We start from the raw sequence: 27,806 nt of genomic DNA, 5'->3' as shown, positions 1-27,806 counted from the left end.
TGTTTGTTTGTTTGTTTGGTTTTTTTTTTTTGTTGGTTTTTTTTGTTTGTTTGTTTTTTTTTCCCTCTGAATTATACTGCAAGCAGGCTGAGATTTATCCCAGGTAATTTTAAGCTTTGGAGTCAGAAGAGGAAGTCTAAAACCCTTGTGCACTGAACAGAGAGAAGGGGCGTGTTAAGAAGGAAAGTCCTTCCACCTTGTGAGGTGTGCAGGTTGTTCCTGTGACTAGGTCAGGGCCAGGAAGCCTGGAGCAACTCAGCTCCCAGCCTGGCATCTCCCAGTGCCTGAGGTTCGGAGTCTGGGTGTGTCTGTAATCTTTCACTGTTCTACCAGAACAGCCTCTGTGCCTCTGGCTGCTTTCCCACTTTTCCTATTTCAGCCTGGCACTTGCAGAACCTTTCTGGGCTACTCATCCCTCACTGCCACACCAGCACTTGCCTTAGAGATCCTGCTCTCTCTCCTCTGACCAAATTCTGATTTACTCACGTTCCCAGCCTCCATGGTAAATTACTGACCTCTCCTTACTCTCATACAATGTCTGATTCTCTCACTGAGTCCCTCGAGTGCCTTCCTGTGCCACATTTCACAAATCTGGACAGCTTTCTCTGGCAAAGCTTTTGATTGATTATTTCTAGTCTTCCTCACCTTCACCTTATTCTCCAACACCTTGCATTATCTTCTTCTTCTGGACATACTTACCTGCTAAAATCATGCTCCTTAGTTTAACATTATCATCTGTTTCATATTCCAGCTCTGACTCCTGCTCCACCATTCAAAATCACCTTGTGCCCTACACTCCCCCAGCAACTGGAAAGTGTGTTCCCATGGCATCTTTCTTTTTTCCCAGATATGCTTCTCAGTCTGCCCAGCCACTTTCCTTCTATCAAATGGCCACCTGGACTTGGATGACCAGACTAATTGCTTTTGTTGTTCTCATATAAACCCATAAAAGGCAGAAATTATTTAAAGAGATTCTCTGATTATTTTTTTTCCCATCAGAAAAAAAAGAGGTTATTTCAGAAAAAAAAACTGTGAAATTATTACCAATACTGAAAAGGAAAATCCTATTTTTGTCCATGTTTATTGTTTTCATGGATAACGGCATTATTTATCTTTGTCTGGATGTAGCTTTTCTTTTTCCTTCTTCTTTCTCAGTTCTGTTGTTTTGTTAAATTCAACCCTCTTACACAAATTTCTGTTTTTGGGCAGGACTTCCCCTCCCCATGGAACAGTAGCTCCGAGGTTGAAGCCTGAGATGATAAACTGTTCTGACCTAGGACCTCATGGATTGTCCATATCACTGACTGTGGTGGGGATTCTGCTTAGGACTCCCTTTGCTCTGACTGACACAGAAACAGTGTTAAGGCACCAGCTGTCAGTGTCAACCACTACCCTACATTTGCATCATTTGGAAGCCTCGCAGTGATGTGTTTAATTCGTGCAAACAGGCAGTACAAATCTGATATTCTCACTCTAAGCTTGTGGAAGCCCCACTATAATGGTTTCTTTCCACCTTGGAAAAGTGCCACTATTGCAACTACCATCTGTTTCCTCTCCTTGAACACAATTTTAATGCTCTGCAGAAAGAAGAAACATCAGCAACCCAAAGAAGGAAAACATGTGGTTCCTCAGTAAATATGTATGCAGTACTGGTATTTTAAGTCCAGGTAGCATCCCATAGCCATTTCAGTCACTTCTCAGTAGCTCCACATTTTCAGTCTTATTCACAGTTCAGGCCCAGACTTTACATTACATTTCCCTGGCTTTCTGTTCTTGACAGGCAGGCTTTTGAAGTTTTGAAGGCTGGCTCACCTGTCTTGGCAAATTAGGCACAGATGTGGGAGGAAGGGACTCACACACTGTCTCCAAGTACACGGAATCACTGGGGTGATTATTGCAAGGAGAGGACCACCCTCAGGCATACTGAAGGGACATTTTAAAGTTGTGGGCAGCTGGAAGGACCTCTTCTGTGTCCTCCCCATTCCTACTCTTGGGAGCTTGACTGCTCTTTCTTACCCTTGTGGCTTCTGTCCTCAATTTGCTTGATTTTCAACTTTGGGAAGTCATAATGTCTTTCTTCATATGGCAGAGTGCTCTGTATGCTCCTGTTGATTTGGCAAGCAGGCAGGTCTGAGCATGAAGGAATTGTTTTACTACTTGCCAACTTTTTCAGCTTTCTATGTAGCTGGTAGAGTTGGAGAGATCCGTGTGAGAGCTCTGAAATCTGCAGGTTGTGGGCACCCAGGTGGCACAAGACACAAACATTTGGGAGTGGATTGCTCATATTTTCTGTGAGGATGTACTGTCATGGATCCTGGGAGCACCTGCATGGCATACATTTTTTAACATATTCTGGCCTAAACCAAACTCTTTATTCTATTACTGAAACAGCTGAATCTAGTGAAACTAGTGGGAGCAACGTTCAGACATGACAACAGAATTGTCCTTATTGAAAGGAGCTGGCTGTCCTTCTGGGAATCTGAAAAATAAATATTTGATCAACATTAAGGTTGATTATGTTTTCTTTTTAGCAAAGCTATTATTGCTTAAATATTGTGTCCCAAAATGCTTCATCACAACAGAGTTGGATTTTTTTTTGCATACAACTTCCCGCCACCCCCCCTTCCAAAAAAACACTACCTATCACTGACTTCATGTCCAAAAATAGGTATTAAACAGTAAATGATGGCACATTTAGAATAGCTTTTCAGGGGATTATGGGGTGCATATTTGTCAGTCTCCTCTTCAGTTTATGGACTTTGGGTATATATATTTTAAAGCTTGCAGAGCCAGGAGAGCCCTGCTGGGATTTAAGTACTTAGTGATACAAAAGAAGAAAAAGCCTTTTCCTTTGATGTGTTTTTATATCCATGGTGTGTCAGAATATTTTCTTGGCAGGAGCACCTGGCACAGCTGCCTGCCACACTTCCAACCAAGAGTGCCAAGCTGCAAGATTACCTCGTGCATCTCAAATAACAGGGAACCTCTGCCCAGAAGAACAGTGCAGAGCAGGGTCAGAGTGTCTGCATGTAACTCAGGCTGAGTTGTCTTCAAGGTGTTTGCTCTAAGCTGATATGTTGGCCAAAACCTGGGAATAGGAGGCATTTGGGTCACTCACTTTTTCATTTAATAAAGATCAAATCAGCTACTTGAGATTTTGTTGTTTGTGTGTCAGCTCCAACAACTTCTTAAGGTTTTCAGTATCTGAAGCACTGCATTTCAGCTGGAAGTTTGAGCCTGCTGTCTTGCAATATCTGGCTTAGTTCCACTGTTTCTTTTGTCTTGTCCCATTAAATAGCAGCTCTCATTTTTGGACAGAAGGAACAGGATCTTGAATGCTTTTATATGGATTAATCACTTGTAGGTCTCTTGAGTTAACCCTGCGATATTATTTTGACCTCTCTCCAGTTACTTATCCCCACAACTACATAGTTCAAGCATGAGCCACTTGGCTCAGCACACATAGGAATGCAGCTTTGTGGTGATGCAAACTGTCTGGAAGTCCAGCCCTTAACATTGCCTTTAACAGCACCATGGGTGCAACCTCCTCATGCCTTGTGGAGCAGTCAGGCTGAGCACACAGTCCTGGGTGCAGATAGAGATGGAATCATCCTCTTGGATGTTGATTTCCTGCACAGAGTGGGCATTTTTGGACAACGGATCTCCTTACAGCAGTCTCAGATGTTAGCTATATCCTCAGTCTTCTTCTGCTGTTCTTTTTGTGGCTTTTGAGTTTTTGTAATAATGCTTTAAATTTCTTGATGACTGATGGGAAGTGCTATTTGAGTTGTGGTGTTCCAGGGGCAAGGAGCTGGCTGTTGAGCTTCCCACATGGTTCCCTGGAGCAGCAGAGAGTAGGACATAATGAAATCCTTGCTGCAATGCAAAAATGTTAAGCTTGGCTACACAAAAGGTGTAACTGGCTGTGAGTTTCAGCAAGGGAGAAAGCTGAAATGGAGAAGCCTTGTGATAGCCATCCCCAAATGTCTCTACCTTCATGTGAAGGTTGATGGTTTTTGAGCTTGGTAGGAGCGAGTGTGATGCTGCCTTAGGCACTTAAATCCCTTTGAGGACACAGGGCAAGGCAGTTTCCTTGTTGAATGTGGCACTCGAACTGTGGCGAGCTGATAAAGCAGAGCACGGCATGGTACTGCTAGGTTTTGAAGATTTCAGTGTGTTATGCTGCTTGGCAGCAGTCAGCGTTTTTGAAATTGATAATCTGGGCAAACAGGTATTTGGCAAGTTGAGAACTTGCAGTGCTGTGCAGTAAGCTCCTGTTTTTCACCTGTGCTGTTACGTCAGGGCTGTGCATGCTGTCACCCTTCCTGTGCTTCAGGCATTTGCTAAGTGACAGTTTCACTAAAAGTCTTTCTGCCTTCAGCATTTCATGTGGCAGGCAGAAAATTTGCACTGAGAAGTGACTGTCCTAGTTCTTTTAAAGTCTCAATTCTTGTTGAGCCAGAAAAGTACCTTCCTTTTCTTTCAATTCCTGCCTATCATCTGATGGATTTAAAGGGAGGGTGGCTTTGGATATGAAACACCAAGATAATTTATATAAATAGCAAATCATGAGAATACACATAGCTGATTTTAAAAATTACTCTTCAGGCTGCAACCTTCATTGTTAAAAATATGAAATGATAAATCGAAGTCTTTTTTATAAACCCTCCTGTGTCTGGCTTCTGGAATGAACAAAGTCATTTCCCTTGGTCACTATTCTGTCCTGGGCTGCTGGTTTTCTCTCCAGTAATCCTATGTTACTTAGCTGGTCATTTGAGGTTACCTCATGTCATATGCATTTGAACGAGACCTTTGTAAAACCAGTCTTGTATCAGCTTTTGGCCCATGAACCAAATGAACCAGCACGTTGTGTGACTGATTTGCTTCCTCTTTCTGTGTTTACCTTGCATGTGTTACAGCAGGCACAATGCCTACTGAAGCAACTGCTCTGGAAAGGTCCTGCCAAACTGAAATGTTCCTTATGGCTCTGTATCGTGCTGCTGTGGAATATTTGTAATTGAATGGATTGTTCTCTATTTCTATTATCTTAACATTTGCAATTTTCAGATTTACTGCAGTGAAGAGAATCATTTGGTAATTCATCCGGTGAGGTGAAAGCTGAGTGGGTTTTTCTGATTCCCTGTCTGCCCCGGAGCAGTCCCTGAGCTCTCAGGCAGGTGTCTTGGGTGTAGTGTGGAGGATGAAATCTACCCATCTTGTATCCTCTTGTTGATACTTACATGAATTCCTCTCTCCAAACACCAGGCAATTCTTCTGGCTTTTGTTTTCAGTTTCCAGCTGAGTCTGGAACTTGGTTGTTATTACCAAATGGATTTATAAAAGGAAACTTGGTATTTTCTTACTTAGCATTTCACTTTTTTGAGACACTTTACTCGGTCTTTCAGCATGTTTGTAATGTCAAAGTGCATTTATATAAAATACTCTATTCTTGTTATTATACTTAAAACCAAAATTAAAGTTCCCACCCAAACATTCAGTGAAACAAAGTAGATAAAAAAGCATGTTTGTGTTTGGGAAAGGATTTTTTCCACCTTACTTTGTGGACTGTTGACAATGGGAGAAGGGGAAAGATGGAAGCAAAACAGGTGTGTTTGGTTATGCAGCTTGGATGAGAACCAAAAGCGGGCAGAAATGAGGTGATATAAAAAGATTCTCTGGATGTTTTGCTCATAGATGGGCATTTATTAGGACATGAAGCTGGGTCCCCATAATACACTGTCTGCAAAACAACAGCTTTGTGTTCAATAGTTAGGAAGGAGTATGACCTACATTCACAGAATCACAAGAGTGATGAAAATTCATCATCATTACTTTATTCATGCTTGAGTACATGCCAGGCTCTAATTATGAGATGTCTCCAGTTTGCTCAGGACCCAAACATTTATTGTGTTCCTGGCACAGGTGGTTTTGTTGAGGACAGTCACAGTCAAAAATTCTGTTTCTGGGTTCTATGCAACAGCTGTTGAGGTTGCAAGTGATTTGTGGGATGTACATTGGAGTTCTGATAATACAGATTTGAAGGAAAACAACATTTGAGTGCACTGGAGGTATCAAAAGGAAGTCAAAAAAGTTGTTGATGGTTTTCAAAATGCTGCCAACAGCTGACAGGAGAAAAAAAAAGGATCTTTCCACATCAGCTTTCCATTTTAGCTTTCTAATTCCATACTTTTGTAATTTCCTTCTGCTGAGTCTCTTCAGAGCTTCTTACTCCCATCTCATGCTTTACTTGCCTTTCAAGGACATTGCAATCTGCATCTGAGTTCAGTGCCATCGTTTCAAAGTCAATTCCTTTGAAAATTGTATACCTGAATTTCTTTGAGACCACAAGCCTGGAGCAGGAGAGGGATATTAATAGAAACTGCTTCTCTCTGTTGTTGTATAAAGACAGAAGATGAATTATTTCAGTGTGGCAGTGGGAGGTGTTTTTCAAAGCAATTGTTTACATTTTTTATCCAACAAGGAATTTAAAAGATTTGGGTGGCACAGAGAGCTGCCATAATTTTGCACAAGGAGAGTAAAGGTACACATTAAATGCCACATTGCTAATTTTGCAGGTGTGCTTAGTGATTATCCAGCCTTCAGAAAATCAGGAAGAAACTTTGCAGCATCCTACCACATGCCTTTTAAAACATGGAAACAGAACAACTACTCCAGGCCTTATTTGATACTCTTTTTAAACACCCTCGAACCCCACAATGATTCTTTTAGGACGATGGTCTAGGGCTGAATTCAGTAAAGGCTCTGCCTGACATTCATGTGACGCTGCAGAGAACTCTAATTGGAGCTGGTAGGAAGAGGCAGGATTTAAATTTTATTCCCAAAGGAGGGTGAGAGTTTTGAGATCCAAGAGCAGTTGGAAGGGAAATACAGGTATTTGAGACAGCCTGATGTGCGACTGCCAGGGCAGGAAGGGATGTGGGTGTTAACATTTGGCACTTGGATCGCAGAGAAGCCCCTCCTGTTCCCCCACATTCCCTCAGGAGTTCCTCTCCCATCCTTTCCCATCAAGTAGCTCCTGACTTTCTGCACGTGGACATTCCCTGGGCTGCAGTGTGGCTGGTGGCTCTTTGGTGTGCATCCTGCCTGGGGAGGAAAGCAGGAGCAGGCAGGGCTGCGAGACAGAGGAGCCTTCCCACTCACTCGGCATCACCTCCACCCTGGACCTGCAGTCTCGCTGGTTTGGCAACCAGTCTGCAAGTTTCCCTGACATGTGAGACATGTGATGCATGGCTGGTACAGAGACCTAGACCTGTGTCATTAAATAGCAACAAATGTTGTTTATAATATTCAATTTTAAAGGAAGCAGGATGTGTACATCCACTCTCCCCTCTTTCCTAACCCTTTTCTCTGCTGCCTGCTCCTGGCAGCAGATCAGCTGTGGGTTAGCCTTACCAGGGGGTTATTTTTGGTCATTAGGCTCTGTGGGGTTCTCACAAGCCTTGCCACCTGTGTCCTGCTCTGCTGTGCAGGGAGCAGGGCCACACTGGCTGCTGTGCTGGGGGTTTGCAGATCTTGTTTCTCCACAGAACCTACTCTACAGACTGCAAGGGCCACCCTGTCCATTGGGGCCCCTTCATCCCATAGAGATCATAGTGCTTCACAAGCAGCTGCTCTGGCTACAATGTACTGGAGTTGAAAAGTACTCAGGAAAAAATTATTAGAAGTGTCAGGTTTGATTTTATAGCCTCATTAATGCTGGAGACCTCAGACTTTGATAATTACCAATACATTGGTAATTGCAGAGGGAAGAACTTAGTTTAACTCTTTATGCCTTTAGAAAGGAATTTTAAGGGTCAAAGCCTGATTTTTTAAACGTATTGCTAATAACACATTAAGTAATTAATTAGTAAGTTATTAAGGTATGAATAAATGAAAGTGTGTTTTAAAGGCTGGTAATTTGCTCTGCTCCATTTTTTGTATAGCCTGCCAAACCCTTCCCTGTTGAGTTATACTGCTCTGGACAGATCCCTGCCTCGAGTAACTTGTTATCTGTATTTGACACAGCAGAAAAGGAATCATCAGACAAGCGTGGTGGAATTGATGAGGAAGGGAGGGAAGGAGGAGCATTCCCAGAAGAAATAAGGTCAGGCACATCACTGCACAGTACTGCCAGTGGGCTTCAAGCAGTTTTTTGTTTGGGAGAAGAAGGGGTGTGTGCCCCATGGTATCCTTGGCAGGTCTGGTCCCTGCTTGCAGAGGTGAGAGTCCGGTTGTGGTTCCTGCCCAGCTCAGTCACCTGGGCTTCCTTTCCTAGAGGTGAGGTGGGATGGGAGGGAGCAGGGCAAGGCACAGCTTGGCACTTGTGCATCTCCTCCCCTGATAAAGTCAGGGCACGGCAAGGGTGGGAGCTCAGGGAAGCAGCAACACCCGTCTCATCTGGAGGCAGCCTGGGCGGTGTCTGGCCAGTGACGGCTCTGCGTAAACTCGGATATCCGGGGCTGGTACCTGCTCTTGTTCTTCACCTCAGCTGCTCCTGTCAGCAGGCAACCAGCGCTGTGTTACCAACAGTTAAGATGTGAATCACAGAATCACAAAATCACAAGGTTGGAAGGGGTCTTCAAGATCATCGAATCCTACCCATGCCCTTAACACCTCAACTAAACCATGGCACCGAGTATCACATCCAGTCTTTTTTAAACACATCCAGGGATGGTGACTCACCACCTCCCAGGGCAGACCATTCCAGTATTTTATCACTCGTTCCATTAAAAACTTTTTCCTAATATCTAACCTATATTTCCCTTGACGCAGCTTGAGACTGTGATATCTCGTTCTGGAATAGCACGAAATGAAATAGCATTTTTGCTCCAGTGTTTTAGTTTCCATTCTTGTCACATTTTTCCCCTCTATATTTTAAAAATTTGTTTGAAAAATGATGTAAAATATCACATTTCACCATACTCAATGCAGAGTTTTGGGTTTGTATGGTGTAGAGTCAACACTTGGTGAGCTTACTAGGTTCTGATAGCTGTTAGATGTCCAGTTAACAGAACTGCAGTTTCCACAAACAAAAGTTTCTAATATCAAGCAGCAGTTTAACTGCAATTAATAAACCATGTTGCTGCTACCTAAATGAGACCATTTGAAAAACAAACCAAAAAAAAACCAACAGCAACAATTTTTAATAAAGTTTTTTATATTTAAAGCTTTTTCAAAACCATTGGTCCTAAAAGATCTTCCAAGCACATCTACTTCTTTATCTCCCTTGTCTTTGGTTTCCCATGGTTTCTCTTGTATCAGGTGAGAGATGGGTACCTTGCAGTGGTTTGAACCATTAAAGTGGTGGTTGATTAAACAGAAATTTACTTTTTTTTTTTTTTTTTTTTTTTTGAGGAGAGAGAAGTGTGCTCAGTGTCATATCTGCCACCTGCCCTGCTGCATCCTGAGGTCATTTGAGCTGATACCAGGGCAAGAGTGAGGACACATGGCCATGGCACTGGAGGAACAGGGATGGGGCATGACTGCTCCTTCACTACCAGTCTGCAGTTAATTAAGAGGAGAACTGGTGAAACTCCTGTGACCATCTCCCTTAATTTGTGTTTCCTGGATAACTGAATCAAGTACAATAATCTCTTCAGAAGTTTACTTGTCTTGCTTAACTTTCAGATCTGAAATGGGTATTGAGTGTTGTGGCTGCTGATTTGCTGACTGGCAAAGCAGAGAGAAGCTGCCTGGTCTGTTTGTTATCATACTTGATTTCTGCAGAGATCTGCCCTTTAAGTCCAGTTTCTCAACTGAGTCTTTTCACTTCTTGATGCATGCTTCTGTCAAGATTTAATTGAATTTTCAGCTCACCAGTTATCCTGGAGTTCATTTCGGTAGGTGTAGTATTAGGCTCCAAGTCTTCCATGTTGTGTGAAATAGAAACATTTCAGTTCATTCTGTCCCCTGCCTCTAAGAACTTCAGTATTTCAAGGTGTGATATCTGCAGACAGTTTATTTTCACACAAGATTTTGATTGCTGTGAAAGGTAGAAATAGTTACATTTTTTATGGTGCCACTTATCCAAACTCTTTAATTTTTTCACACCTCTTAAAACAAATACATGATGCATTAAGCAATAATTTACTTTGAAGATCAAAACTTTTTTTTTTAAATTCAGATTCTAGTATGTATAAACCAATACCAGAATTTCTTCAAGTGCCACATTTTTAATTCACCTTGTGAGTAAATAGGATAGAGGTGCAACCAGTGACTGACTTAGACCCTGTTTCTCTTTGTATTTTCATCTTGCACTATGTCCAAAGAAACAAATGTCATGGGATGGTGATTTGGAAGGCACAAGGCTGAAAGCCGAGTATGCACATTGAGTCTAAAAAGTGACATTTTGTTGTGACTTTCATTTTTCTTTCTTTCTGTGGTTCAGTTTATCAATTTACAGATTTGCCTTAACTGAGTCCAAAATCAGAGAAAAAAGTTTGCTTAAACTAGAGACTAAATATACATTATATTAGTAACAACTTTTAAGTATGTGTTAGCAATCAGCTGCAATAAGAGCTAGAAGTACTTTTTTTAATGAGACACCTTTTTTGATTTTGTCCAAGCCACCTGTTGAGAGCTTTAAATATTGTTAAGATTTGATATTTGTCTAAGAAAAAAACCATTGTTGTGGCAGCTATTTGCTGTTTTTCTAGCCTTGATATGAAACATAAGATGCTTGTCTTTTAATTTAGAAGTCGATGTTCATAGCAAATTTCTTTTTCAGTGCTAAATTATTAATCTTAAATGTTATCTGAGAAGATTTTGGTCATTTACTGGTTATTGACTTCCATTATCAATTTATAATATTTGCAAAGTTAATATGAGAGATATGAATTTTTATACTTCGTGTCTGCTATCAATTCTTGTGTTGCAGTTTGATGAGAATATATTCAAACTCTTAAAATTCATTTTTCAGTTGGAAAAGTGCCTTAAATCATGGAATTGAGGCATGAGATTTATTCTGAAAAGGAAACAAGGTACATCTAGGCTTTTATCACTGCCCAGTGTTTGCTCCTTGTGGTCTTTGCTGTATCTGCTATAACATCATGAAAGAGTAGGTCTCTCACCCAAGGCATTGTGTTTTATACTTTATTAAAAATTGCAACCCATAAAGCATTAAAACTTGTCAAAATAAACAGTAATTGTTATTTCTTATTATGATGCCTTGTTTGTACATGTACACTCCCCCTCTATCCCTATCTGCATGCTAGGGAGGGTTTCTGTATCGATGCAATATGAACAGGATGATTCCAAGTCTTACCTGTTTTCTGAGACACTACAGCAAAGCAGCTACTCCAAGTGAAAGATCAGTCCCCAGCACTGAGCAGGAAGCACAGGGGCACTCTGGCAAAGCCAGAAGCAGTTTCCTTTGCATGCTAGAGGTGCTTTCTCCTCTCCTCAGTCCTGAGAGGTTAACTCTCACCCTCTGCTCCTGATCCTGCTGTCCTGAGCTGGTCCCTCCTCAGGTCTCCTGCCTGAGCTCATCTGCTGCACCCAGCCTCACACCACACCTCCCCTCCCAGTGCCTCTGCCTCCTCTGCCCTCAGCCCTTTCAGTCCCCAGCTGTCCCTCCCCAGTACCAAGTCCCTTTCCTTCCACAGGCCTCCTTGTAGTGCCTCCTTTCACTAGAAGTTGACTCTGTCTGGCCTCCTTTCCCATTTTGCTGCAGTCACTGACCAGCCTTCCCCAGGCTGTGGCTGGTGTCCCCCCTGTGCCAGCAGCCCCATGTTCTGTGTAGGGGATCCTTCTACCCCCACACCCGGTGGTTTTTCTACCAGTGAGAGGAGATGGGCTTGCATCAGGGAAAGGAGAGAGCTCCAGACCAGACTGAGTGGTTCTGGGGAGCTGTGGCAAGCCCCAAGGCTGCAGGTGCTTTAACCCTGTCACTTGCTGTCATTCCACCAGAGTTATGTGCTGGGCACCCTATGGATAGAAGACGACCTTCTGGCTGTGGTGGAGCTACTTGTAGTGCTCAGAGGGGTTCCTGCTGAACTTAAAGTCAGTGACAAGCCAGAACAGTTTGTCAGAAAAAAAGGATAGAAGAATGCTAATACAGTGTGGATACAATATGTGTGTGCTTTTTAGGACGTGGAGGAAGCAGATCCTGGATCTTTACTGCTGTATAAGATTGCATCACCCAGCACCTAACAATAAATACTACTTTTGGAGGTCCTTTGTTGGAAGGGCCCCCTTCAGATAAGAAAGGAGATCTTGTTCTGCCAATCCTTTAATGACTATGTCTCTCTGTGTGCATTCAGGGGAAGGGGGAGTTCAGATAGCCAGATGAATTTTAACAGAAGGTCTTTGTGTAAAATATATGCACATTAAGAAAGAAATATATTTAAAATCTGTTTTCAAGAAGAATGTGTAGTTACAATGGGGGAAAAAAGTGTAGTGGTATTTTGTTCTGTTTTGCAGTTCCTTTGTAGAAAAGACTCAGATCATGGTACTTCAAAACTATTTCCATTTTTCAAACTTATTTCTGGTTAAGTTTATTTGAAGGAGGTTGTTTAGCTGCATGTATAAGGCAGTAAATACATTTAGAAAGGTTGAATTATGAGGAATTCTGTATGCTGTCCTTGTCTTCATCATGTATAGAGGTTATTTGGAGTTGTATAAAAATTCAGCAGTTTAGTATTAGTTCTTTATTTCTTGAACACCAAAATAAGAATGCATAATTTTTTTATTCAAGCAAACTGAATAGGGTTGGTAATTGGAGACTTGAGGATTTAGGATCTGTTTGTTGTTTCATAACACTGTCCACACATTACAAATGAATTTTTAATTTATTCTCCCAGTCTGTGATAACCTAATCACCTGCCAGCACTCGACAGTTCTGCACACTTGTGATTTATTCAATTCCGTCTTTCTAAAACATGGAACAGGGTTTTAATTGCCTTTTGTGAAGAATTTTGCCAGCAGGGCAATGGAGCCTTGTTAAACTTTTTTATTCCTTCATTTGCAGACAGAAACTGCTTAATCTGGTAGCTCTGAAGTTTGTACAAACTTTGGATCTACCTTAAATACATTTGCTTTAGCCCTTTTTCATACCTGAAAAAATTAACATAAACTTGAAGATTACTTTTCTCTCTTCAGACAAAGGACTTTGGCTGTCATACCTATTGTTTTTGTACTTTCTGACAACTGTTAAATATATGATGCACCATTTATCTGCCTGCATGTGTGTACAACTTGTAAATAATTTAATGTTTTACTTTACCACTTGGCAACTTCACATAACTCTAAAATGAGGAAGATAAAATTCTGCTAAATTATTAATTCACTGGGAAATGGAAACAACTAACATAAAATGAGCACTGAAATGGTTCCCTTTTCCTCTGTGGGAATCAAAGCAGTGAACACAACTGGATAACAGCAAGGGAGCTAAATGAACCAGATGATTATAGAATAATTTAGATTGGAAAGGGCTTCTGTGGGTATCATCTTGTCCAACCACCAGTTCAAAGCTAATCTACTTATTAGAGATATGCTTGGTTGAGTCTTGAATGCCTCCAACAGTGGAGATGATCCAGGATGGAGGCATTCAGGAGTTGGCTGCACAGACAGGGCACATCAGATCTGCTGCCTGGCTGGCTGGTGGATTTTGGTGGTACTCTGCAGTGTTAGAAGTTTTCCTGCAGGTTAAAACCTTTGCAGCAAGGTGTACATGTGCTCCAGTGCCATTGCAGAAAATTTTACAGCTTGCTCTAAATGGATCAAGGCACAGTGACTCTGTGACTCTAGGTCTTGCAACTTAAAATAATTTATGTCAATTTTCCTAGTACCAGTTGTTTCTTTTAGTTATTTACTGTGGGGCTTTTTGTTTTGCCATATTCATATAGTATATATTGTAGTAGTCATCACAGATTGTTTTAAATGTTTAAAGAGAATTAAATGATTGTACATAGAGAAATGTGGCAAGATAGTATTAGTATCCAGGACAGCAGCTAAGTCCAGGCATGTAGCTACAAAGCAGAGCAGAGTATAATTTGTGGTTTAATAAAGAGTCTTATAAAGTAAAGTTAAACCTGTGTTCTGCAAAATTTCTGCACTCAGCCTTTTCTCTGATACTACTTTGGTTTTGATCTGGATTTACTTAGATTCGAGAGCACCTGGGGAGTTCTGAAATACCTGAGTGTTGTATATATTTAACATGAACTGTGGTATCTGTGCTTTTTTTGTTTTGTTTTCTTACCTGCTTCTCACTCCTGGGATATATCTGGGAATCCCGTATGTTCCTCTGAAGGAGAAAGTCAGTTTGTATGATGCTCTCCAGATGCCTTGCTTGTGTTTAAGGATATATAATAAAAAATATCCCAGGCAGAAGGCAGACCTGTACATAACTAATAGGAGTGCCTGGGGCTGGTGGCCTACACATCACAAATCTGAGCAAAGATTACTCCTATGACTATATCCCTGATTTGTGTTGGATTGCACAAGGAGAGGACCAGTTCCCTAGATCCTGTCCTTAGGTTTGGCATTCCACTACTGATTCTTGAACATCCTGCTCTACTAACTGTTGTCAGCCACCCAGGTGAAACCCTGGATGTTGTTTGGGAAGCAAATGTTTTTTTCTGTGGAGAAGATGGGATGTGTGCAGAGACTAAAATACAGTCAGTTTAAATGCACAGGGACAGTGTATTTGACGTGGTGGATGGAGTAGTTGTCACCTGGAGGGGATGTCAGCTTTCTGGAGCAGATCACCCTCCTTAAAGATCCCAACTGCTGCATCCCCCAGACCAAATCCTCAGTATCAGTCTTTTAATGGGAGCACCTGTGCCCCTCTTTCTCAATAGTTCCATCTTCAGTGTCATCATCATCTTCCTCAAACAACCTGGGATTGATTAAGTCAGTTTGGTGATGAAGAGTAAAACCATGTTTTTAGTGATCAGAATTTCCAGAAACACATCCTTAATGGACAACAGAACATGCCTCTGTAACATTTCTTCTGTATAAAAAAGGAACACATAAAAACTGCTGTCACATCTGTCTTTACTGACAGCATTTAGAATGTCTTGGAAAAAATTAATATGTGAATCCAGATGTAACAAAGAAAATCAAAATTTGGGAGGGAGAAAGGGATTATTAGCTAGGATTAACCTTTTGTTTTATGGCTCTACAGCTATGGGGACCTACACTGTGTGCCCTTTGCAGACTTGAATCACATCTTCCCTTTGCAGACTTTAGTCACAATGTGCAGGCTGAGGTATAACCTATGATTATTTTGGTAATGTCTTGACTTTTTCTTTCTCAGTGGCTTACATATTAATAATGTTATTTCCCTCAGTGTTTCTGTGCTGTATGTCAAGAGGAGCCATGATTTCATCACTGCCTGTTTCTACTTCATATATTTAATTTACAAAATCTTCAGTGTCTTTCAACACATTTTGATGTGTAATAATTTATTTGGCCATTGTAACTCCAATGATGTATTTACCCATTGTGCCTTTATTTGGGTTCTAAGTGTACAGCCATAAATAGTCATTATTTATGCTATTAATGCTATTTTATTTTATTTATGCAGTAGTGCCATTTTATTTAATCATGTGAACATCTCAGCTGAAGAATCCAGACACAAGCACATTTTAAAGTACTATTTTAGGAAATATTAATTTAATAATACACCCAACCTGGAAATCAATAGATATTTCAGCAGCTTTCCACATGCCCCTTTGTGTACCATCATATTTGACTTCTTCAACCAGGAGCCACATCACATGTCTCTGCTTGTCCTACCTGGAACATATCCATGCATAATTCACTGTTCAGCTGCACAAATGCAAATGCCCACACAAAGGGAGCAAGAAGTCACTGGGAGCAGGAATCCTCCTTTTGGCAGCAGTATAGAGTCAGGTCAAACGAAGTGCCTGTGTGATTGGGGCTGTATTCAGTGTTGGTGCTTGTTGGAAAGATGCTATAGATGGAATGATTTTCTCAGTCTTTTTAAAGGTTACAGTGATAGTAACTGCATATCTTACAGTGCTTATTTTAGGTTTTCAGAAGGAAATTGTTGATTCTTAGTTCTCAGAGAACTTTTCACTACTCAACTGAAGCATGGACTTGTAGTCCTTTGCAGTTCCAGATGACATAAAGACCCTTGGTCTCTCTCTCACTGTGTGTAGATTTATTTGCTTACATGTTTTTAATTATGACTCTGAAATTAAAAAATGTTTATTAAAACTGAGTAGCTTATAAGCAGAATGAGGCAAACTAACTCTGAACAAACTAAAACTTTGACTGTCTAGGAAACTGTTGAACGTCCCACCAGAAATCCCTTTATCCCAGTTCAATTAAGCATGCTTATCTCTACACAGAAAAAATCCTACTTCACTAGAGGCTGACATAAGCATAATGGAAATCAGCAGTTAATGAATGTTCATTAATATTATAAAAACCTCATTCCTTCTCCAAACACTTCTGTGATTTATCTCTATAACCATTTCAGAAGGTTGCAGTACACAACCTGCTGTGCTGCATCCTAACAGTAACCTGAGAAAAATTGTATGAAGTTCTTACAGCCTAGGGATTTTTGCAACATTTTTGAAAGGTCCCTAAAAGGTATTACAGCTGCATATAAGCTTTGTAAAGTATTAATAGCATTACTTCTTCTGTGCTGAGTGGATTACTGCCATATATATTTGCAATTGGTGTAACAGTACCTGCAGAAGAATTTCAAAGCAGCAACTCAACTGAAAACTCTCTCATTTTATTAATAGCTCATTCATGAAAGGACTAAGAGAAGACTGTGAAAAGTGTAGAAGAATTGAAGTCTGATAAAGAAGATGTGAGAACTGAGCACTGGATCCCTCGGGTCCAAGGAACATGGCAACATAGAGGAAGGAAGTTTAGAGTAGCAGAGACTGAAGGTTGGAAGTGTGCTCCTGGCCTGTGGCAGCACTACAAGACAATATTCTCTGTCATAAACAGGTGCTCAGCAGTGATTTCCCTCTGTACACATTAGATTATTGAGAACACCTGAAGCTTAGTCAGGCCTCACCCCTGCTGGGAGTTGTCTGGATTCATTGCTCCAGCAGTGGTCTGTATAATGTTTTGTATTTCATAGTTGTCAAAGGCATCATCTGCAGAAAGTGACCTTCAAAATCATGGAGTTTGCATTTTCTTGGCCCTCAGCAAAATCAGCCCCTCTTGAACAATTGAGAAATGTGTTCAGGTGCTCTGTATCCTTCAGAGAAACTGAGGAAGTACAGGTTTCACTCATGAGCTGTTTGTTGGTCTTGAATGCTGCAGATCTGGTTGGGGAAAGCAGCAGCAACTGTCTAGAGTGTAAATGCATTCAAACCCCTTCTCTGCCTGCTTCTGCCAGAGCTCAACCTGTTGGGAAAACACTGTGTAACTGCTGTACTTGTTAAAAGATACAACTTTTAAACTAGAATTCTCTTTTGAGCATAGTCAAAGATTCCTAAATGCCAGCCAGACATTTTCCAATGTCAGATTTTGATTCTCCCTTCCCCAGTTCATTCTGCACAGCTGTTTGCTGGGAGGTCAGTCAGTGTTTTTGGCTGCATGTGTTATTCATTTCTGTGCATTCATACGTGCTTGCATAGGCATGTATATGCACATATTAGATGCAGGTGATTTTTGAACACAGCTTTCACAAGTATAACTCAATATATTAAAGTAAGCTATTTATCCTGAATCCCTGAGTCTGATTACTAGCTGGTATCTGATGTGTATACAGAAAGAATGGCTGATAAGCCTGAAGCAATAATATCTTTATAGGACATAGTCGATAAAGCTGTATTTGATAAACTATCTTAAGCCTCTTCTTTTTGCTGACAATTGTTTTGTCTGATTATAATCAACAGCTTCCTCTTGCACAGGGTGCAGACACCAAAAGTCTCCCATCACTTTCTTTCTCCTTGTCTTGCTGTGAAAATCCATTTTCTACAGGTCTCCACCTGTGGTGGTCTCCTCCCTCCCTTGCACTGGGCTCACAGAGCAGCAGCAGTCAGGTGCTTAACTGTGGTTGAGTGAAAGTAGGGATCCACATCAAGGACTGAAATAATTCCCAGGAGCTTCCTGTGCTTCTGTCTCTAGGAGCAGGTTCCTTTTCACATGCTTTCACTTCCAACCAAAAGGGCAGACTTCATACTTCTGACAGATCTGTTCAATCACCACCTGTAATTTTCACCTTCCAGGTAATTTTGCCTGGTAGAATTTAAGTAAATGGTGAGCTGGTGCATAATTAGCTCCAGTATCTCAATGGCATTTACTTGATGCTTTGCATTGGCACTGGATACTAATGAGGCTTTGTCCATGTTCTGACCTCCTGGTCTTTGTCAGTGTGTTTGCAGTTTCCTTACTCTTTCCTAGAACATCTCTGAAGTTTTGAAATCAATTGCTATTTGCCTGCAAGAATGAAAGGACTCAAAGGACAAAGTGGAAGTGCTGTCTTGTTAGATGTTAAACCCCACTTCACGTGGCTGAACAAAACAAGACATTCTCATCTGGTTATTTCTCTGTTCCACTGTGATTTCTATTTTCTATTGCTAATGGCGAAGGAACTTATTCTTTTGGAGATGATTCACATTTATTGCTAACCCGCAGGAGATTCAGACATGCAATATAAGATTACCTAAATTAGAGGGACAGATGTTAGGCTTTAAGAGCTTTTTGTTATCTTGACAGTTAAGTGTTAACACTTCCAGAGTATTGAACCCTAATACTGTAATTTTTTATTTGTTTGTTACTGTACATTTAAATTATGAATCACTCTGTACAGGTTTAGGATTTGTTTTGGTTTAATTTTTTTTGAGAGATATTTCTGCTGTGAAAAAGACTGGCAGAAGTGGCTCAGCAGCATAATGTGCAAGTATAAATAGAATGCAAGCTGTCCATTTATCTCAGTCCTGATCTACTTATATTCATCTGATGCTTATTACAATCGTGGTTTGTCTCTGAGCAGATACATCCAGTTAGGATTAAGCTTGGACAACTAACCTAATTCACCCTTGTAACTCACTCTTCTAGCTTAATTCAGGGTTTCTGTCTAGATTTCTTGTGATACCAAATAATTTAAACACCCAGCCCTTAATAAATCAACATCAAAATATGAAGAATATTTATTGCTGTCTGCGTTTTTATGAGATACTGAGTATGATTACAGTGGGTTTTAGGTTCACCCATATTTATCTTCATTCATACCTATTTCTGAAATTTCTTCCCACTCCAGCTTCTGCTGCTATGTAATGGTATTTTATAAATATATTTTAGATGGCAGATTCTCTAGAATACTTGAGAGGACTCCCTTTTGAACTTTTTGCTAGAATGTTCTGCTGGAGTAGTCTAAAAGTGAAAAATAAGCACACCTGTCCAGTTCTAACCAGCATAAAAATAATAAAGGCAAATGATTGTTCCTGGACTTTATATTGATATATCCACATTGATAAAGGAAGATTCAGTCTTTTCTTGTATTTCAATAATCTAGAATATCCATGTAATAATGATTTATTTCTTTTTCAGATAGGTTTTCTCAGCATTTTCACTCTACAAGGTCCATGTGGGATTTGTGGATGTAAAAATATCAAGCTTTGTGTCTTTAACATCTCAGCTACATGTTCTTTTTCATTTAAAATCAGCTTCTAGTTGACTCTTCATTGTTTTAGCCTTGTGACTGGTCTCTGGCATGGATTAATCTTTGACAACTTGTTTTCAATTTTAAAAATTAACACAACCAACTTGCCGTAATTCAACACTTACATAGAGGTATAAAAAAGCTCAGGACTAATCATAACAGTCAGTGCTAGCTTGTTATGCTGTGTGGGTGTTCAACTCTATAAAACAACTTACATTTCAGATTGGAAGTAACTTGTATATTATATTTTAATGTGTGCAAAACAATCAGTTTGTACAAGAATGTAGCATGAGTCCAATTTATCTTTCTGTTTCTATGACTGTTCTCAACAAAATAAGTATGCAGAACATAATTGATGATACATGATTTAAAGAGAAAAATCTAAAGAACATTTTCACTTTTCTTCCCCCTCACTTCATTTCCACTGTTACTGCAAGTGTGCTGGAAGAGCCACGTGGTAAGATTTAGCTTGTATGTGCCCTTATATTTGCTTTTAGAAACTGATCCAAGAAACAATAATTTCTGACTTCTGCATATGTGTATGGTAACTGCAGTTCTCCATGTAACTTTCAGAGTGTTTTATATTCTTCCTGTGAGATCAGTCCTGCAGCCCTCTGGATTGTTACTGGGGGTGTGAAGGCACCTCTGATACTGGAGTTTCTCCTACCTGCCAGAACTCCAGGGAAAATGAGTGGGTGAGTGGAAGACAGAGGGTGCACAGGTGGACTCCTGTGCCCTGCATGAGTGGTGAGATCTTGAAGTGCATGAGAGCCACCATGTTTCTTGTCTGTGAGATGTACTCTTTTCCCTGAAAATCATGCTCTACAATAGGAGAAATAGCAACACAGGGGCAGTGACTTATCAGGAAATATGAAGAAGTGTGGAGAAATTGAATAAATTTAGAAAAAACTCTAGAAGAGTGATGATTCTGCTGCCAGAGCCTGCTGCTCTGTACAGTTAGGAGGGATACGTGCTTCTTAGTGTGAATCTTTCAGCATCACATCAAATGTGAGAATGTAAGGAAGGGCCTGTAAATAATTGTTAGGATTTGGAGGAAAAATCACAGTCGGGCATTTGAGATGTCATGTACAAACAAAAAGAACAAAAGCAGCAGTAGGAACATTTAGTGGTGAAGAAAGTGATGGCATCTTAATTTAATGATTCCCAAGAAAACTTGAAGTCACTGTTCTAAAGTATTTTGTGGGTTCCTGGGAAAGGAGGAATCAGAGAGAGTGTACAGCTGTAGGTAGCGTGGCTGCTGCTTTGTCAATGTGCAACACTCTGCCTGCAGTCAGAAACAGACCTGGAAATGAAGCATGAGAAAAATAAGCCCTTTTTCATTGCCACAATTGTGTTGATTCCATCAGGCTGTCTGCAGTCATTTAAAGATAATTGGAGGGGTGTTACCCACTGAATGTTACTGTTTATGTGATGTGAAAGGAGAGATAGGCGCAGTCTAGAAACTAATACTCAAAAAATATTGCTGTCTATAAACTCTGGGGTAATTTGCTGATGCTGTACAGAGCAGAGATGTCCTTCAAATAGGAGCTTTTTTATAGTAATACCAGCAGCAAGGGAAAATATTCAGATTATTTTCCTGGAGATAGAAGCTGCTGCTGTTTGGAAAACAGTGCATTACACCATCTGTTTCCTTCTGATTGCGCACTACCATAGCCATTGTTGTGATTAATTTCTTTGCTTCTAGGCACAAATTTGAGTGCTTGAAAGAAGATTAAAAGCTTGTTTGCGGACAGGGATGTAGCTAATGGCTAGATTTCAGCAGGATTGTGTGTACTTACCAACTTTGCAATTTAAGTCATCAATCTTCTGCATGCATTTGATATGTGAGGAAAGAAAGGAGAACACCCTTTTTCCTTGTAATAAGCCTCTACACAAATTGCTGGTGAGTTTGTCACCATGTGCCACTGGTGCCATCACACACACACTTAAGACACCACTGGGATAAAGGTCACTTTTCATAGAGTCATAAAATCATTTAGGTTGATAAAGACCTCTCAGATCATCAAGTCCAACACTGGCAGGTCCACAACAAACCATGTCCCTAAGTGCAACATACATGTCTTTTTAAATTCCTCCAGTGATGGTCACTAAACCACTTCCCTGGGCAGCCTGATACAGTGCCTGTCAAATGTTTTTGTGAAGAAATATTTTCTAGTATTCAGTCTAAACCTCCCTGGTGCAGCCTGAGGCCATTTTCTCTTATCCTGTCTACCTCATTTTCTAGTGAGCTTGGCTGCTGAAAGAAGATGAGTAGTTTCATCCTTATCCCAGTTGATTTGTCAGAACAGGCCATGAGCCGGTGTGCCCCTAGAGCCCCAAACAAGTAGTTATGCTGCCAGGAAGGAGGGAAGCTCTGCTGGCTGACAAATGGCCACAGACATCTGCGGGTGATGTTTGGTGCCTCCACTGGGAAACTCAGCAAGGAGCACGTTGCAGTGCTCTCTCTGTGGATGTTGTTTTTACCCTTGATCTGGCCAGAACCGCTGCTTGGTGCCCTCAGTGATAAGCAGCACAAGAAAATGCAGAATTTTGCCCAGTATGGCTGCTGTGTCTTACCTCAGTTCCTCTTTTCTTTGAGCATACAGTACAGTGGCAGTGTGCATCATGGTGGTGCTCCACCACTAGGCTGTTCCCGTCCTTCCTTCCTGTGAATTTCTGGGTACTTAAATAAGTTTGAAAAGCTTTTGATCCAGGACATGTAGCATAGCTACAAGATGCAGTGGTCCATCTTGATATACTGAATTTGCAAAACAAGTGATATTTGCATGAAACTCATCTGGTTTTAATTATTTTTTAATATATTTTTCTTAGTTGTCGAATTTCAAGATTGTCACATTTGTCCATGATTTCGTGTCAAAATTTGAACCTCTTCCAGCTAGGATTGTGACAATTCTCCTCTGTTAACACAGTGTAGGCAAACTAAAACTTTGTAACAGGATGTTTAATATCTACTTCAATGTGACTAAATTAAAGTTTGTCTGTTTGAATTTACTTTCAGAGTAATAGATGATACATCATATTTTAAAATACTTCTTCAGGATGGTGTGGTAATGGTATATATTTGGGTTGTGGCAGATCTGTGGCCATGCAGCACATAGTTAAACAGAATTGAGAGGAAAATCTTGACTGCCAAATAAAGCAGCATTATCAATTTCCTCTCTCCTGCACTGAAAGAGACAGGGGCAGCAGACAGTGTAGAGTTTCCTGATATGTTTTAAGAAAGCCTGGGATTCATTTCCCCTCCCTTCCTTCCTATTAGCTCTTTGTTAACTCCCAGGAAGATCCAGGTTTTTCTCATAAGACCTTCTGCTCACATATTCCGGAAACGGGCTCTGCCTTCAGAGGGCTCAGTCCTCTGTGCAAATACAGGGGGAGGAAGAGGAGTTATATTGATGATGGGAGTCTGACTTTGGCCAAGTGAACTGAAGAGGAGTTTCTAACTGATAGCATTGAATTCACAATGGTATTTTCTTCTAATTCTCTGGCAAGAGCATAGCACTTGTCCCTGAAGGATACCAAGTGCTTGAGACAAAGTAGGAAATGTAGCAAGTGTCAGTGTGAGAGTTCCATCTTCAGAGTGTGGGGCTGTGAGCTTACAAGCAAGACTGTAAAGTTAAAAGGACATTCATCTTGCCTTTCTTCAGGAGAAACCTTGTGAGTTTCCTTGCAACAGCTGGACATCCCTCACCTTAAGGAGAAGCATGTGAAGAAGGAGGTGATTTCACCAGCTACTTGGGATGAGCTCTGGTGCTGGATCTCCCTGTGTGGCTGGAGTGCATTGACAACCCGGATGTTTTGTGGGGGCTTTCCTTCATCCTAAACAGTGCAGGACTGTTAGTTTGGATATAGTTATTTTGGATAAAATACTAAAATAGAGACAGTTTTGCACCATTTTTTATTTTCTTAAAATGTCACTTGCTAGTCTGACCTGTTGGTGTGAGGAGCTGTGACTTCTTTATTCATACTGATCGCACTGAAAGTAGAGTGAAGCTGTGGCAAGATGTCCTGTCTGCTGGGTGCAGCATGCTAGGAACTGAGAGGGTGTTGCAGCTTCATGCAGAAAACATCTTGGTATTTTCAAATGCATTAACTGCAACCAACTTTTCTTTTTGCTTTTTAGTGGAACTAGGTATTGGTTCCTGAAGAAAAGCATATACAATACAAATAACTGCGCTCCATGCTCTTCCAGGACTTTAAATCTGAGACCTTTTTCACAATTTTTGAAATTTCACATTCCATTGACATTTAAAAACAAAATCAGAGTGTTTTTCAGTGTATTAGAAGAGAGTAATTGTAAAGAAGAGATCTTTTATTTCCTTTGCTGAATAGTCTGGTGAAGATACACCATGTCTCAACGCCGCCTTTTAAGGGAAGGACATGAAAGTCCTTTTAGGATCCTACAAAGATTCTTCCAAATCCCTCACGGCAGAAGACACTTGAGAAATAACCCACATCAAATATGCTCTGGTGAGGTGAATGTATACGTGATCCTATAGTGTGGTGTGTGTGTACACAGAATGTTGCAACTAAAGTGGAGCAGCATGTGAGTTTAATATGAGCAGCAAGCAGCCGAGGATTTGTGTTACTGATTTCTTTCAACTAATGATTCTTGCAGGAAATAGTGTTTGGGGTTTTTTTCCTGAAAGTGCACTCATATAGGGATTCAGCAACTTTTACAGTTAAAAAATACAGATTTTTATCTATGCCAGGTACTACTCATAATAGTAATTACTCTTTGTCACAAGTACCTACTGGAGAAAAGAGTTATACTTTGTTTTCGCTTGCATTTCCAGGTGTATGACAGTATCTAACATAGATTTACATCATCCCAGTTTTATATTCTAGAAGATTATTGCTTGAGTATTCCTCTCCTGGAAGTATACCTATTTATACAGAGGAAAATATTTATAACTGTACTTAAAAAATCAATAAGCCTCTGATCACATCTGTACTGCACTAAATTTAGAACTTTGCCACCACTTACTTAGTCTCAAAATCTGCATTATACAGTATGTGTTAGTGTGACTGATAATTACATAATCCTTGTGTTTAGTAAAGCTACATTTTGTTTTTCCTTTTTCTCTGAAATGAGTTAACTCTGACTGGCTAAAACTTCATTGTTTTCTTTTATGCACAGTGACATATTATGATCTTAAAAAAAAAAAGAAAATGGACTTTTTTGTTTATTTTTAAATTAATTTTGAAATTTACATCAGCATAAAAAAACTAAGCTAGCTTTGTTATTTTTCAAGGCTTTTCAGTATTCCTTTATTTGATGTTGACATTTACTCTTAGGGAAAAAAAAAAGAAGAGGAAAATGCCTATCTGGTGATTTTATTTCCTTACACCTTCACTTGTACTATGCTCACTGTGTCTTCTGTTATCTATTGTGTTTGGGATTAAAATTATAGTTTAAATATAAAATTATAATTTAAAATATAAATGATAAATCAATTTATATAAAATTAATTTCCTGACTTACCAGTTCTGGGCATTTGTGAGGCCAAGGTTTGGTAATTTTAGGAGTGCTTACTAGTAAATTACCAAAATCTGACAATTAAGTCTATTCAGCTGAGACTAGAAAAAGTTTTGATGTAAATTGCTCTTAATAAAAGTAAAAAAAAAAAAAAATTCAGGAAAAATGTAGTAGTATTTTAACCATGTGGAATGCCATTCTGTAAAGCAAAACAAAACAAGGTCTCCTCAAATTTCAGTCTTACTTTCATGTAGGATTCAACTGTCATTTGGTAGCACTCACACTGCAGTCAAGTCCATAGTGTAGTCATGAAGGCCACTAATTTCACCATATATTTCATGATATTTGTGTTTTTATGAGTTTCAAGCACCTGCTGGCCATTCATTAATGGATTGGAGTTAATCCAAAGTATAGGCAAAGCAATGACTACATAGGAGAAAAACACAAATTTAATATATTGAACACATTCTAACAGATGCTATTCCTAATTTTTACCTAAATTCCTTTAGATCAACATCCTTAATATAAATCTTACAATGCTATGCAATCATGTCTTACTTACATCTTTTTATTCCTTATTTAGAGGTGTGTATAGTCAGAAAATAGTATGTTTCTGTAGGAAGCTGTCTGTTCTGTCTCCCACCCATCTTTATTATTATTCCAAAACTCTTTTTGATCAAGTGTCAGCCTTTTCTGTTTGAAGTCTTCAAGTATGCAAAAATTCTGTTTCCTTTTCTTCCTCTTACCCATTTTATGTTGACAGTAGGAAAGCAATTGCAAGCTTTTAATGTTACCCTTGTATATCCAGTAAGAATTACTCCATTGTTTTGGTCAAAGCTGGTTTATGGCCTTTTGGACTGATACGAGTTTCCCGCCTTCCTGGTAGCAAACCTCAGTTTTCAGTGGCACTTGCAGACACATGTTATACAGAAGGTGAATCAGAATTTTAGACTGTGGAAAGGGAGAGGTATTCCAGCCTGAGAACATTTCTGTCCTGTAGCTATGCTGGGTAAAATCACAACTTTGGCAGAATGTATTTCCAAAGTAAATGTGCTTGTGATTCTATTAATTCCTTGATGTATGCACCTCTCTTCTCCTTGTGACAAAGTTGAGCTGCTTATCCTGTTGTGCCAAGTCTCACAAGGCTTTGTTCTCTCTTCATTAGCATCTCTGGAAATTGCTGAGAGCATGTGTGCTTTGCTGTCACTTCATTCTTTTCCCTGCATGTTAAAATATTTAATATAGCATATAGAAACCTTTAACTGAACAATAAATGTCCTAGTTCATATATTGATTTTGCATTACCTTATTTACCTTAATAAGGGAAGCTGGGCTGGCTTCCAGAGTCATTGTACTTCATCAAATCCATCTCTGTTTTATTTTCATTTTAACAAAGCAGACTTTATTTACTTACAGCTTGTTGACAGTTGGATCTGTCCTGCTTGGCCTAATCTTCATTGTGCTGTTCTCTGCAGGTGTCTTTTACTCAGGGCAGGCTATGTTGCCTTTATCTGCTCACCTGGTTGAGCCCAGGCTCTGGTGACACTTGCTCTTTGGAATGCAGACGTTAGGGACCAGGTGCCCTGTGGCCCCTCCTGCCCGGACAGGCTGGTACAGCCAGTGCTGTGAGGCAGCATCGCATTTTCTGAGTCCATCCCTGGCTCTGTACCTTCTGTGGGCTTCTTCACCTCTGACTGCAAGCAGGTGGGACAGCAATTGTGGGTTTGTGGAGGATTTCAGCCCTGGGAAGCTGTGGCTCTGAGCACTTCTCTGGGGACACCTCTGTCTCCCATCAGCAGGGGAGATTTTCCAAGGTGCTGTGGCCCCTTGTGAGGGGCATCCCAGCGCAGTGCTCACAAACCTGCTTTGAGATTCTCCCTCTTCTCGCTTTCTCTAAGCAAATGGGAACAGTAGGTCAGCTTGAACTGAGAGCTGTAGAACAAGTCTGGCAAGGGGAGATGCCAGAGACATCTGTCTTCAGTCTGTGCTGTGTGTGGCATGGATGGGGAGTATCTTTGGAGGCATCCTGTAGTCTGCATCTCTTCGCTCTGGATTCAGGTTGGTTTTCTGATGAAGATGACTGAAGCTCTAGGGTAGTTTTTTTTGTGTGTAGTTCTAGGAGTGTGATGAATGGGTGGCTGAGGAGACTCCTGTGACTGTGTCACAGGGTCCTTCCAATCCAAAGAAGTTCTGTGAAAAGGCACAGAGAGCAGCACTGTGATGTGGGTGTCTCATACCTATAAGTTTTTGTAGTGAGTCAGACAGAGCTTGGTTAATCTATAACCTGAATAATCCACCACAAAGAGGGAAGAAGAGTCTAGAGGAAGAGCACTTCTGCATCATCTGTGTCAGCCAAGGGGATGCAGATGTGGTACATCTTTTCCTGAAGCTGTATGAGTATTTCTGTGGGGTATTGGGCATTCTTATAAGGGGAGAGGGAGTTGGCTTATGGGCAGGCTAGCAAAACGTGTGGATGCAAGGAATGTCAGACTGAATACACAAAAATAGCAGAAATATTTAAGTACCTGAAGGCTTCAGTGTAGCCAAAGCCTGCCTGGAGCCTGTGCAAACACTAGCATTTCTGGTCAGTGTTAAAATATGCCGCAACTTCATTACTGTTAGTCCCCACACTAGATAGGTCCAGGTATGTGAAGCTGTGTTTATTGTTTGCTGCATCCATGCCTTTGTTTGTTAGCTGCATAAAGGTATTTA

The 27,806-nt window shown here is 40.4% G+C and overlaps 1 protein-coding gene and 1 long non-coding RNA gene across 12 annotated transcripts in view; one reads left to right on the top strand and one right to left on the bottom strand.

Annotated features, from left to right (window-relative positions):
• Positions 1 to 27,806, top strand: part of MCF2L (MCF.2 cell line derived transforming sequence like) — a 152,796-nt gene that overhangs the window by 34,458 nt on the left and 90,532 nt on the right. The window contains exon 1 of one of the 11 annotated variants that reach the window (XM_085558709.1): positions 22,829 to 24,085. The exons of 7 other annotated variants lie outside the window; for them this stretch is intronic. In XM_085558709.1, coding sequence (XP_085414835.1) covers positions 23,965 to 24,085 — 121 coding nt within the window. In that variant the 5' untranslated portion in view covers positions 22,829 to 23,964. 3 more of the 11 variants (XM_021545615.4, XM_085558663.1, XM_085558622.1) reach the window with 3 other exon arrangements.
• Positions 15 to 27,806, bottom strand: part of LOC146768774 (uncharacterized) — a 42,094-nt gene continuing 14,302 nt past the window's right edge. Inside the window, exon 3 of the long non-coding RNA XR_014949819.1 lies at positions 15 to 27,284. This is a non-coding gene — a long non-coding RNA (uncharacterized LOC146768774). The remainder of the gene's footprint in view (positions 27,285 to 27,806) is intronic.

This window comes from Lonchura striata, chromosome 1 (genome assembly GCF_050655825.1).
Source record: "Lonchura striata isolate lonStrDom1 chromosome 1, ASM5065582v1, whole genome shotgun sequence".
NCBI lineage: Eukaryota > Metazoa > Chordata > Aves > Passeriformes > Estrildidae > Lonchura > Lonchura striata.
The sequence above is the reverse complement of the archived record's forward strand: the minus strand, read 5'-3'. Positions and strand labels throughout refer to the sequence as shown.